Source organism: Solanum dulcamara, chromosome 11 (assembly GCF_947179165.1).
Source record: "Solanum dulcamara chromosome 11, daSolDulc1.2, whole genome shotgun sequence".
Taxonomy (NCBI): Eukaryota; Viridiplantae; Streptophyta; class Magnoliopsida; order Solanales; family Solanaceae; genus Solanum; species Solanum dulcamara.
This window is the reverse complement of record NC_077247.1, coordinates 49648283-49661891: the sequence shown is the minus strand read 5'-3', so window position 1 is coordinate 49661891 and position 13609 is coordinate 49648283. Positions and strand designations below refer to the sequence as shown.

Here is a 13609-nt window from a genome sequence, read left to right as displayed (position 1 = left end):
CAAATTAAACCCATTTTTTAAAAAAAACATACCCATTAATTGATTATTATAATTTTCAAATCATTGACTCAAGGGTAACAACAAGAAATAGAAGTAATTAGGTTGTTATTATTGAACTTATTAAGGAATTGAAACAAAAATAACTTCTTATACATTTGTGAAGATGGATCCTCAATTTTCTCCTACAACCCAATGAGAATCAAAATCAAAAACAAAAACTCAAATTATAAACTATTCATAAAAAATTGGGATAATGCACAAGTACCCCCTCCAACTATGCCCAAAATTCCAATTACACACCTTAACTTCACCAAGGTCCTATTATACCCCCCCCCCCCAAAAAAAAAAACTCATTTATTTTGTAATTTCGTTAAGGTAAGGTGTGTTGTTGGAATAGTCTGACAAATCAAACTCAATAAATAAAGGCCAAGGGCCAACAAATCAAACCTGCCTCTATGTCATTAAAATAGTCTGACAAGAACAATTCAAGGAAATAAAATACTCAATCGACCCATCACTATCTAGTCTATGAAGTCTCTATCACTACTATCTAATTGGTGCCAATGATAGGTTCATGGTACCTCAAATCGGAATGGAAAGACTAAACTCGACGCAAGAATAACATAAGTGGTGTCCTCCGAATGTAGGGGAGGACTAACCAATAAGCTGAGTGTGAATAGATCCTCAACGGTGCGCCTATTGATGATCTCTTAAACCTGACTCTGCATCATGAAATGATGCAGGTCTAAATGGACGTCAGTACGTGGAATGTACAAGTATGTAATATGGCAAAATGAAACATGTGCCAAGATAGAACAATATCGGTTCAAATATCTCTAGTCATAAAGATAAGAGAGACTCAATCAAGGTGTCATAAGTCTAAAGTAAGGACACAAATTAGAGAGAAAACAATCATATACAATCCAATCCAATCATATACAATCCGATCCAATCCAATCATATACAATCTGATCTAATCCAATCGTATACAATCCGATTCAATTCAATCGTATACAATCCGATCCAATTCAATAGTATACAATCCGATCCAATAATAAAGTCAAAGGACTCAACTCAATAGATATGCAAATTAGAATTTAGCAAAATTTTACAATCGAACTCAATCATCAACAATCTCAATCAACCAATCATATCATACACAATCCACTCAAATTGGGAGTTTCTCTAACCGACAACTATCACCTATGAGCCAGTGATAGTACAACAAGCCGACGTTGTTGCCATGTCCGTTCATACCTTGCCAGGGTAAGAACGAATCAACAATCATGGATTCATAACCAATCAAGTCCTATCATGTCAGGACAGTAATTTGGAAACATCCGACTTTAACGGTCCAATCCTCTCCTACGTTTGGCGACGTAGTTATTGGTTTGAGTATGGACTATACTATTACCTAATTCGGTGCTCAATACTCCTCCCAAGACTCAATATGCTCATATCTATTAAGTGAGTAAAATACTCAAAATACTCATTTAGTCTCTTAGGACTTATTTTCAAATCAACTCATTTAGTCTCATTGGACCCTTTTCAAAACTCAATCAATCTGGTCTCATTGGACATTCATTCACAATCAAATTCATCTCAATCATCAAACTCTTCCTTTTTGAATTTGATACCATCTCAACTCAATGAATGTAGAAAATATTAGATGCATTTAAAACATAATTTCAGCTCCTCAACTCAAACTCAAAATAGACATTTTTTAATGTAAAAATGTTCAACTCGTTTATACTCAAAATACTCATGTTTAAAAAAATGATAATTTAGAGACTTCTCAAACTCAACTCATGCTTAAACTCTTTTTAAATCAAAGATGAAAATAATCATTCTTTAAACTCAAAATAATGTATAAATAGTTTATGTAAAAATGTTCACAAATCATTTATTTAAAATTCCTTCTCAAACAATCATTTATACTCATATGACTCCAATAAAATCAAATTATGCAAATCACATATCATGTAGTCACATTAGACTCCAATCCATTTCATCTCAAACATCATCATCAACATACCTCTTCAACAATCATTCTACCTATGTTAAAGATAACCATCATTCACATCATCATCAAACATATTGCTCCAAAATTCTCATTTATCTCTATATTCAATTTCATTCACACTCACTAACAAAAATACATCATCTCCCTTTGAAAGCAATATTTACATAAAAACTATGAATCTCAACCTCAAAACAAATTATAACAAAAAGAAGTCTCATCTTGGGTTCATGTGAATGAATACATGAATCCATACTCTCAACAAAACTCAACTCTAGAACACCATCAATACATATGAATTTATATACAAAAAATCATTGTAGTCAATATGTAATTACGGTTTGTGAAATAAATATAAAAGAAAATTATTCAAGAATTCAAGTCATGAAAATCATCAATCAATTAATAGTATGTGAAGATATTCTAGGGTTTTAGGAAAATTCAAGAAAACGTTCATGGAGGGTTCAAGTCTTTCACAATTTCTATCCAACACATCTATGGGGCATATGGAAGAACTCAATCCATATTTTAGGTTAGTCATACATACCTTAAAAGCTACATAGTCTTGATGAAAAATCTTAACTTGAAGAAGAACAATCAAGAGACCCTTTCTTGAAATTCTTGGATTTGTTTTCTTGAAAACCCTATGGTTAGAATTTAAGATTTCTCTTAGCGATTCATGAATAGATGAAGAAGTTTGGTTTGGAAAGCTTGAAATCTATGAAAGAATTACCTTGTTGAAGAATCTTGAAAAAAGAACGCTAACTTGATGCTTTCTGGAAAATTCTTGAGCGTTGATGTTTAAAAGTGAATGAGAGAGTTTTTAATGAGGAAAACTATTTTCTACAAGTTTAGGAACATTAGAATAACTCACCAAAGGGTTATAGGATAAAAATACCCTAAAAAATAAAGAGGGCATCATTCGTCTTAGGCAGTGGAGTCTGTGTCCTCTCCGCGTCGCGGATCCATCGCGAACTTCTGTTAGGATAGAGCATCTCCAGTTAAATGATCATAACTTTTGACTCCAAACTCAGAAAAATACAATCTTGGTGGCGTTGGAAAGAAGACTCAAATAACTTTAATTTGATAGGTATGGTCCACCCAATTAGGTATACTTTAGTATATATGGTCGTTTGAAGTTGACCCTTATACGGACTCATCGAAAAACTTAGCCGATAGAAATTCTTTGAAAATCGACTTGGTGTTAGAGATCTCTTATGACTCTAAACCACATATAATACACTTCAAATACTTAGGAATTGATCCTAACTCATATACATAACTCAAAGTCACCGAGTTCGATCCTACACACACATAAAGAATGGTTCGAGTCTTAGCGGGAAAACAATTTGGGGTGTTACAGAAATAATGGGAAAGAGCGAGAAATTTTCCAAATTAACGTTACAAATTTCTTTTTTACCTACTAAAAGGTGTGTGTGAGAATGAGAGGGTGTGGGGGTAGGGGTGTAACGTCGTTGACATTTTTAGGTTAGTTCAAATCTTTGAACAATCATAAGAATAGTGTAAAATTAGCTAGCGTTTGGCCCCAAGTTTCCAAATATTCTTGACAAGTAATTTTTGGGTGAAGTATTGGTAAAGTTTTACCATGCGTCTGACCACAAATTTTTCTAAAAATATTTAACTGTTTCAAAAAATATTATTTTGTACCCTAAATTCTAAATATTATTAAAAATACACAAGTTTGTGTTATCATTTTATAATGAATATGTTCAGTTAAAAAAAACCTTATAACATAATTATAACAATCAACAACAACAAAATAGCAATACGGGCAAAAATAATACATTAATCGAATTAAAAATAATTTTTTTTCTCAATCTAACTCTTCTTTTATGGAGGAGGTAACAAACTTTAAAATTTTCTCATATTCAACGAACAATCTCTTTCTGACAACTAATGATATATGTTTTTATAAAATATAAAAGTTTGGGTTATTTTTGAATTTTTAAAATTTCTCAAGTTTTCAAGTTCTAGTTTTTTTCTAGAACTTGGAATATTTGCTAAGTAATGACAAATTATATGGCCAAACACTAGCTTTCAAGTTTTTTCCAAAAAACTATTTGCTTTGATTTTGATTTTGAGGTTTAAGGTCATTTCCATTAGGTTTGATTTTGATTTGTTAGACACGTATAGTAAAACCTCTATAAATGCATATGCTTGGGACCGAAAAAAATATTTATTTATCAAGATTATTAGTTGATCGATAAATGCATAAAATATTTATTTATCGATAAATAAATATTTATTATTTTAGAGAATATTTTGCAGTATGTGCCATAAGAAAGAAAAACATATATTTGAATTAAGGATTTCAAAAGTTTAAATCAAGGAAACTAAAAAGTTGTCACGACCCAAAAACTGAGGTCATGATGGCACACATCTCAAAACCCAATCTGATGTGTAACCCTAAAAATAAAACTCATACAAGACTCCCAAAGGGGAAAGTGATGCCACGATTTAAATAAAAAGAAAAAAAACAATGAAGAAATTATCCCAAAACTTGGTGTCATAAGTATAAAGAGCATTTAATACAAGGTTCGAATCTGAAGATACAACATAAGTCTCTGAATGATACAAAAGACTGAAAAATAAAGATAGACTAGTGACGATCCGAATTCTGGGACCTCACCACTAATCTAAGAATACATAATCCGCTAGAATATTAACTGCCACGTGGGGTACCCCGACTAGTATCTGCATCAAAAAGGGACACAGAAGTAGGGGTGAGTACAATTTACATGTACTCAGTAGGTTTTAGCTGACTGAGTATAAGGAATTAATCAAACCTATGAAATAAACTAAGGAACACTTCCACCTGCATACAGAAAAGTCCCACTTCGGCATCGGTGCCGCCAGTTTATATATATAGTGGCACGAGTAAAGTAAACCCATAATAACAACTCATAATCACAATTAATCAAATAATTCAAGCAGCACAAATGTCAATGCAATGCAATATGATGATGCAATGATGTGGTGGTACGGTGGAATCAAGACTGTCGCACAGCCTGTCGTATACACCTGCCGAGCTGTGCTACCAAGCTGGACCCATGGGGGTCTCGCAGACCATATACCTCAATCACAATATCTCATTATCTTTGTCACCTCCTCGTGGTCAAGGGATCACAATGCATCCACTACCCTGCCGGAAAATTGTCTCGGTCAGAGACTCAAGATACAAAGGTTAGGATCACAATACATCCACTACCCTGTCGGAAAACTGCCTCGGTCAGGGACTCAAGATACAAAGGTTGGGATCACAATGCATCCACTACGCTATCAGAAAACTGCCTCGGTCAAGGACTCAAGATACAAAGGTTTAAAGGTGTTTCATTTTCTTTCTCAAAAAGAATTTCCATATTTCTCAACTTTCCATGTTTCATGATATGATGAATGAGGATGAATGCATCAAAACACATATGCATGGAAGTAATAATCAACTCACATGTGGTATAAGGTTCAAAGTTCTCAAAACTTAACCTACACATGATATTCAGCCTCAATAAATAGTAACGAGAAGAACACACTTTCATTTAAATATTCACCCATTTCTCAACAATATTTCAATACTCAAGTATGCTCAAAACCCCCAACTCAATCTCTCAAGCGGCATCACAAGTCAAATAATATACTCAAGCCTCTCTCTTAGGCAAATCATAATTCACATGCTCTCAAAGAAAATAAGATAACAAATAAAGCCCCCACACGGGCTATGTAATACAAATAAACCCCGTCATGGCAACACATTAATAAATAAGCCTCCACACGGACATCACAATATATATAACATTCTCAACTCATACTACAACCCCATCCCAAAGTCTATAACATATGAATGACTAATTACCCCATCTCAATCTCAAAGAAAGATAGCCAAACCTACCTCAATTGCTGAAACCGCACTCAAATACCTCTACCGGACAAGCAAATCTCGAATTCAGCGCCCGAAATGACAACCCACTATCAACAATAAAACATACACATCACAAGGAGTCCAATGACACTCATATTGATAGGTTTCGGAACTGGGGGTAAAATAGTCAAAAAATTAACTATTTTCGAAAAGGGTCAAATCTGGAAATTTATTGAACAATCCCATTCTATTGGTAATAAAGAACTCATGGTTGAAAAACCCATAAAAATAGAGCTCAAAACGAGTTGGAAATCACAATTTTCCTTAAATTCGGATTAGGGAAGAAACAAAGATTTTTGGAGTTTGAAACTAAAATTTAAGAGTTAAAATCATCAAAAACTTAATGAAAAAGGAAGGTTTTAGGTCAAAAATCACTTACCCAACACTTTGCCTCGAAAATTTCTTCTCAAATCACCTCAAGGAGTTCAAGAACTCAAACAAATGATGAAAAATATTGAAATAGGAAGAAAGGGGCATTTTCTCCCCAAAAAGATAATGTTCACGAGTGTTACTATTCACGCATGTTACTGTTCACACGTGTTTTGTACAAATTTTCGAAAATCACCCTCAAGATCATTACAAAAGTATAATCTTTGCATATTTATTGTTTAAATCTAGAAAAGCTAAACAAGTTTAATGAAGTTTAATGTTTCTAATTGTATTCATGTATATAGAATATGAAGAGATTTTATGTTAACATCTAGCTTTTTCCTTTTATAGTTAACATAAAATCTCTTCATATTCTATATACATGAATACAATTAAAAACATTAAACGTCATTAAATTCGTTTAGATTTCCTAAATTTAAATAGTAAATATGCTAAAACTACATTTTTTAGTTTCCTAGATTTAAACTTTTGAAAAAACAATCAACTATAGAATCATATTATAAAAAGAAATAGTTATTGGTCTAGTATTATTGACTGATTATATATATATATAAATTCTTGATGTATTCTAGTAATTATTACTTTATATTTTTTCTGGGCCTTTAATACTTTATTTTTAATTACTATCTAATGCATTTAGCTAGAATATTACTTTAATATAACTGGCCCAAGTCGAGACCGGAGAAAAATATTCATTTAGCGAGATTATTACTTTATCAAGGTTTTACTAATAGATATTTTTTATGGTAAAAAATGGTGTTTAAAGGTTGTAAAAATAATTGAGGAAGCAAGAAAGAAGAAGGAGTAAAAAAATTTTAAAAAATAATTAACCGGTGAAATACACGTGTCAAGCGCGTTTTTTTTGTTGGTTAAATTTTGGTTTTTTATTGATGAAGTAATGAGTATAAATATCACCTTACATCATCTCGGGCAAAATTCATTCTATATATGGCCCAATCGACTAGGAAAGAAATAAACAAACAACGAAAAACAAAAAATCTAACACTTTGAACCTCCCCGACCCTTTTATCCCGTCGCTGGAGTTACTCTCAAATAGAGATATTTTAGTTTATCACTGTTAATGATCTTTCTTCCTGCTACTACCAAACTACTGAAATCTTGATAGTAGCACCATCCTTTATCGATTGCAATATTTGCCAAGTAGTCTGCTAGTTGATTTCCTTCCCTTAGAATAGGCTAAAATGTATGTTGTTTGTCCTGTAAGGCTGTTTTGATTTCTGTCACCATCTCTGTAATTATTTAGGGATATAACCATTTTCCTTTTAGAATCTTGTACAATAGCATAGAATCTGTTTGAATGATTATATTATTGTGTTGTTCCTGTCAGCTATGTTTACATGCTTCTAGAATCGTCTTCGCCTCCGCTACAATGTTAGTGGTGTTTTCATCGCATATGTTTCACCACAAGACACATGACTGGTAATAACGTTTTAGGATAAAGTTAACTTTATTTTAAAATAATCTGGAGTAATAAAATCCCGTAAAATTTAAATATGTATTTAAAAATTCGATGATAGATTGAGAGCATTTGACTATTTTCTCAAATTTAAAACAAAAGGAAAAAGAATTACATACAAATAAGTTGGATTCGTTTTCGGGAATCATATAGAGCATGTTTGGAAAACCACAATGGAATTGGAATTTGGTGTAATTGGTGTAATTACACTCTTTTGATGTATTTGGTAAGCCAAGTAATTACTTGGCATGAGATGAATTGGGTGTAATTGAGGGAGAATAATTACACTCTTCAATTTCTTGAAATGGTAAGAAATTTGTGTAATTACATGACATTTTTTAATAGTTCCTTTTTAAATATATTTTTATTTGGAATACCAAAAGGCCTTTTTTTTTTGTTTGGACATTTTCACTTCTAAAAGAAAGCAAAAAAAAAAAGAACTCTGGAATTTCCCTCTATCGTACTTGGTTTATTTTGAAAAAAAAGTATTTTCAATTATTTGGCTTTAATCTCTTTCTTGGATGTTTATACTTTTTTCTTTCCTTTTTTTTTTGTTTTCGGGTGGTGTATGGGACTGCTTATTGGTGTTGGTTATTCCACGGGTCGGCTAATAGCTTGTAAGTCCACTTCATCAAACCTTATAAGAGTTATTTCATCAAACACTCTAAAAATACTTTAAAATTATTTTGGCTTAAAAGTATTTAAATTAAATCAAAAATGACAAACCTAAGGCACGTAAGATTTAGAGTTACAAAGCTACTATGATAAGTTCAATAATATTCTTGGCACCATAAATTTTATTTATTTTGTTTGTCAGGTCAAGAGAAAAAATTGTATTCATTAATTAATTTAAATAATAATATTAATTATTTAAAATTTAATTGTGTAATTATATTTATACAATCAAATAAGATAATGGACTTTAACAAATAAATAGATCATTATAATTATTGAATTGTGTAATTATTAAACTATATAATTACTATCCATTAATTACATCAATTCAAATTATGAGGTAATTTTTAAAATAGACCCATAAAGTTGAAACGTTCAACGAAGAACAAATGTCGGTCAAAATTTCCCAACCTCGTTGGCTTGTTCCCATTCACTCCTGTCCATAAATTAGACTAGTCAAATTCCAAATCAAAAGTTGATGTGCCACCATGTTATCTTATGTGACACGAAATTTAATTTGGACTACTAGATACGACAAACCAGAGTGGATAACTTATTAAAAATAAGTGTCTTATATTATTTTATTATTAATTAAATTAGAATATAATTAATTATATATTTTTTATTTTATTCTTTCAATTAATATGATTATTTAAATATGATCTTTTGAATATGACTAATTCTCAATATTATTTATTTTTATATTCAATATATATTTTTCTAACTTATTTTTACGTGTATTAATATAAACAATGGATAAAATTATAATATTAATAAAATTTATTAATAATTTTTTAATTATCATATAAAATAAATAATGTCCATCTAATATGGAAACGAGTAGAAAATTCGTATTAAAAAAAAAGAAATTCAAGGCAAATACCAAAAAAACTTCTTGAAAGTTTCTGAAGCCTAGAAAGCACAATCTCCTCATTACTCCCATCCTTTTCAATGCTTTAATTTTCTGTCTTTCATATTTTGAATTCTCCACTTGACTGAGTCAATCTTTTAACAAGAAAAAGGCTGTGAACACTTCCAAATTAGAGTCATGCCTTGTATTTATAGAGTCACAAACACGTTAATTGAGCTTTGTGTGGATTGGGCAGACAGCTATGGGTTTCTTGAAATGGCTGATCATTCTAATATTCCAATTTTACTACCTTTTCTACCTCACCATAGCACAGCCTAATTTCACTTTTCAATCGCCCTGTAAAGGTAATGAGACAGAGTACCCCCCGAATGGTGCATACCACACAAACCTTAACAGAGTCCTCTCCTCTCTTTCGCGTAACATAGACAGTGATGGGTTCTATAATGCTACCATAGGCCAAGATCGGGACAGGGTTAGTGCCATCGCGCAATGTAGAGGAGATGTCGAATTACAAACATGCCGTGACTGTATAAATAATGCTACTCGCTTGATTTTAGAGAAATGTCCATCCAAGAAATCAGCCTTTGGCATTTATGATATGTGTCTGATAAGATATTCAAATGAGTCCTTCATAGGCACTATGTCAACCGACCCGCGATTTTCTTATTATGTCACCAGGAATTTCTCGAACCCCCAATTGTTTTTTAACCAATATCTGACACCCTTGTTGACAAATTTAAGAACTCAAGCTTCAAGGGGTGGGAAGCGCAAGTTTGCTGCTAATGTTATTGAAGCCCCTGATTTTCAGAAAACACATGCACTTGTACAGTGCACAGCCGATTTATCAGCTCAAGGTTGCTACGATTGTTTGACCGCTATCTATGAAAGTTTGCCTACCTGTGAATGTTATGCAAAGTGGGGAAACTACCATTTGATGCCCAGCTGCATTGTTCGGTATGAACCTTACTCATTCTTCAATGAATCATTATTGACTGAAGCTCCTCCACCCTTGGTGTCACCGCCGCAGCCAGCCTCATTGCCACCACCACCACCAGGTATTTGAAATCTTTGTTGAATTATCTTGTTAGTCACTTCATATTCGTATTCAGCTTCAGGGGACCTGTTGTTCAAGTCGAGCCTCTTTTGTTGGGCTCGCTTGGCACTCTCAATTGCAAAGCTAGATCCAGATTATAGAGTAGTAACTGAATCGTGGGCACTATAATTTGTAGCTCTATACTCTGCAGTGCTTGTGATACTAATTTGAAGCATTTTTGTAGGAAAGGAAGACAAAACTGCACGAACTGTCATCATTATTGTTGTACCCATTACCACAATTGTTATTCTTATTGGTTGTATTTCTGTCATCTTGATGAGGAGGCAAAAGAGGAAGTTGGTGAACAAAAGAGACGGTAAGTGTGGTTTATTGACCTACAATGATTTAAGGAAAATTGAATTCTAATTGAAGACCATGTTTCACTAATTTGTTCTGTGCTATTACTACTACGTAGTTGAAGGTATATCTGTGGATGATACAAGTATTGCAGAATCATTGCAATATGATTTTGCAGCAATTAGTGCAGCGACAGATCACTTCTCAGATGCTAATAAGTTGGGACAAGGCGGATTTGGTCCTGTGTACAAGGTGGTTAATCATTACTTAGCTTGTAATGATTCTTTACTCTGTCAATGTATATAAATGAGGACCTTGTTGCATAACAACCTAGTTGGAGGAAGGCTACTACTTAGTTATAATTTTTCTACTTGTTCTCATATTATGTTTCAGGGCAAGCTTCCAAATGGACAAGAAGTAGCAGTGAAAAGATTGTCAATAGATTCAGGCCAAGGAGATCTAGAATTCAAAAACGAGGTCATGTTGGTTGCCAGGCTACAACATAGGAATTTGGTTAGATTGCGAGGATTTTGCTTCGATAGAACAGAGAGACTTCTTGTCTATGAATTTGTTCCCAATGCAAGCCTTGACCAATTTTTATTTGGTATGTATAGTGTAATTCTTCTACACTGTTCATATATAGAAGCTAAATCTTTTGTAAGATATGGAGCTTGAGCATCAATAATTTATGATCTTCGTTTAACATTTGTCCAATGGGAACACAGATCCAGTTAAACGTAGGCAATTGGATTGGGAAAGGAGATCCAAAATCATAGGAGGCGTTGCTAGGGGGATCCTTTATCTTCATGAGGATTCTAGGCTTCGGATCATTCATCGTGACCTTAAAGCTAGTAATGTTCTACTTGATGCAGAAATGAATCCTAAAATCTCAGACTTTGGCATGGCAAGGTTATTTACTCTGGATGAAACTCAAGGCAGCACAACCAGAATTGTTGGGACCTAGTAAGTTTAACATCTCTAATTAGATAAGACTGTTATTTTTCGTATCACTGTACAAAGGATTCTTTAACTATTTAGCAAGCAAGAACAAAAATCTTAATACTACTCTTAAAACAAACCATTCCTTGAAATTACTAGAATATGTAAGATGAATTTTAATTTGATCTGTAGTTGCTTCAGGAGTGTTTATCTCATTTTTGCTTCCGCACCTCAATTTCGTTGAACTAGAATTTTGGTTGTCCCTACAATTAAGGTACTGAATACTAGAAAAGTCTTGTAATATATGTGTTCTTTGCAGTGGATATATGGCACCGGAGTATGCAATGCACGGGCAATTCTCAGTCAAATCAGATGTTTTTAGCTTTGGAGTACTACTCCTTGAAATTGTAAGTGGCCAAAAAAACACTTGTTTCAGAAATGGAGAATCGGTGGAAGACCTTCTGAGCTATGTAAGTAACCTAGTTAATTATTCAACTGCCGAACTAGGCTTATGCATCAAATTCTGTGACATTGTCTATGTAGAGAGTTTAAACTCTCAATTAAAATATCGCAGGCTTGGACGAATTGGCTCGAAGGAACAGCTACAAATTTGATTGACCCCATGTTTAGGGGAAGTTCAGGACTGGTTCGTGACATAATGAGATATATCCACATTGCTTTATTGTGCGTTCAAGAAAATATTGCTGATAGACCAAACATGGCTGCAGTGGTTCTCATGCTCAGTAGCCTCTCTCTGAGTCTTCCCGTGCCTTCAGGGCCTGCATACCATACGCACGACGACATTAACGCAGAGATTTCACTTATGCAAGAATACAATTCAAGATCGTCAGAACCTAAGGAATTAACCAAAAATAAATCTATTTCTTCATCACATAACGAGGCATCCATAACTGAGTTATACCCTCGTTAGCATCCTTAGACATAATTGCTAATAGCCTTCTTTTCTGTGTTTTCTGAATGACTATGTAATTTGCTCCAATGACTCCAGTTAGTCTACAATTGATGAGATTGATTTATTTATGGTTTTTGTTGTCCAACTTGTTTCATGTGTTGCTTATTACACTTGTGTAACAGTAACAGTAATCAATTGCTATATATTTATAGACTAATATAATTGCAGTTATGTGACTAACTAATCTTACTAGTTATACTTGAACTAAATTAATTACAGGGTTCGGACTGCTTCCGCTATCTTCTACAAAAACATAAGGAGAAAAAAGAATATAAGATACAGGTAAGGATCAGTTGAATTTCTTTTCTGATATCATATTCAAAGAAGAAGAAGGCCCAAAATAACTTGTGAAATAATTTGAATGTATATTTTCTTCACAAATTCACTAATGTCATTTATAATCGTGCGAAGCGAGGATAAATTTACTAGTACAAGTATAATTTCTTTTATGTAGGAATTTTAGTAATCAATTAGACTAGTAAAATTAGACCACAAAATTATGACCTGTTGGGAATAAATCCGCCACAGAAATAATATTTGCGGTAATACAAGCAACAAAATGGAACACAATAATCAGTTAATCAACAATAATAAAAAGAACAATAATGACATCAAGATTTTTACGTGAAAGCCCTTCTAAATAAGAAAAAAAACCACGAGACGAGAGGAGCAAATAATAACACTATAACAAAGAATTATACACTTGTAGGTCTGAGTAAATACTCTAAAGACTACTACGAACTCAAAAAAAATATCTCTTTTTTGATTTGTTCAGCTAACTACAATATCGCTCACACTCTCTATTTTTCCTCACAATTTATTTCCTCCTGTGAGGCTTTATTCTATTTTTCTCTCCTTTGTTTTTGGTGTGTGCTAGAATGAGGAATGAGAAAAATGTAGTAGCATCCAAATAGAAGAAAAATATTTTTTCTTGATAGCT

General features: G+C 32.9%; 1 protein-coding gene across 1 annotated transcript; it reads left to right on the top strand.

Moving 5' to 3' along the window:
- The first annotated feature begins 9549 nt into the window (after window positions 1-9549).
- LOC129872033 (cysteine-rich receptor-like protein kinase 44) lies at window positions 9550-12755 on the top strand. Its single transcript, XM_055946879.1, has 7 exons — window positions 9550-10422; window positions 10645-10776; window positions 10876-11009; window positions 11151-11361; window positions 11483-11720; window positions 12016-12166; window positions 12271-12755. Exons 1-7 carry the CDS (start codon window positions 9609-9611, stop codon window positions 12625-12627), a joined length of 2037 nt encoding a protein of 678 aa, XP_055802854.1. The 5' UTR covers window positions 9550-9608; the 3' UTR covers window positions 12628-12755.
- The last annotated feature ends 854 nt before the right edge of the window (window positions 12756-13609 follow it).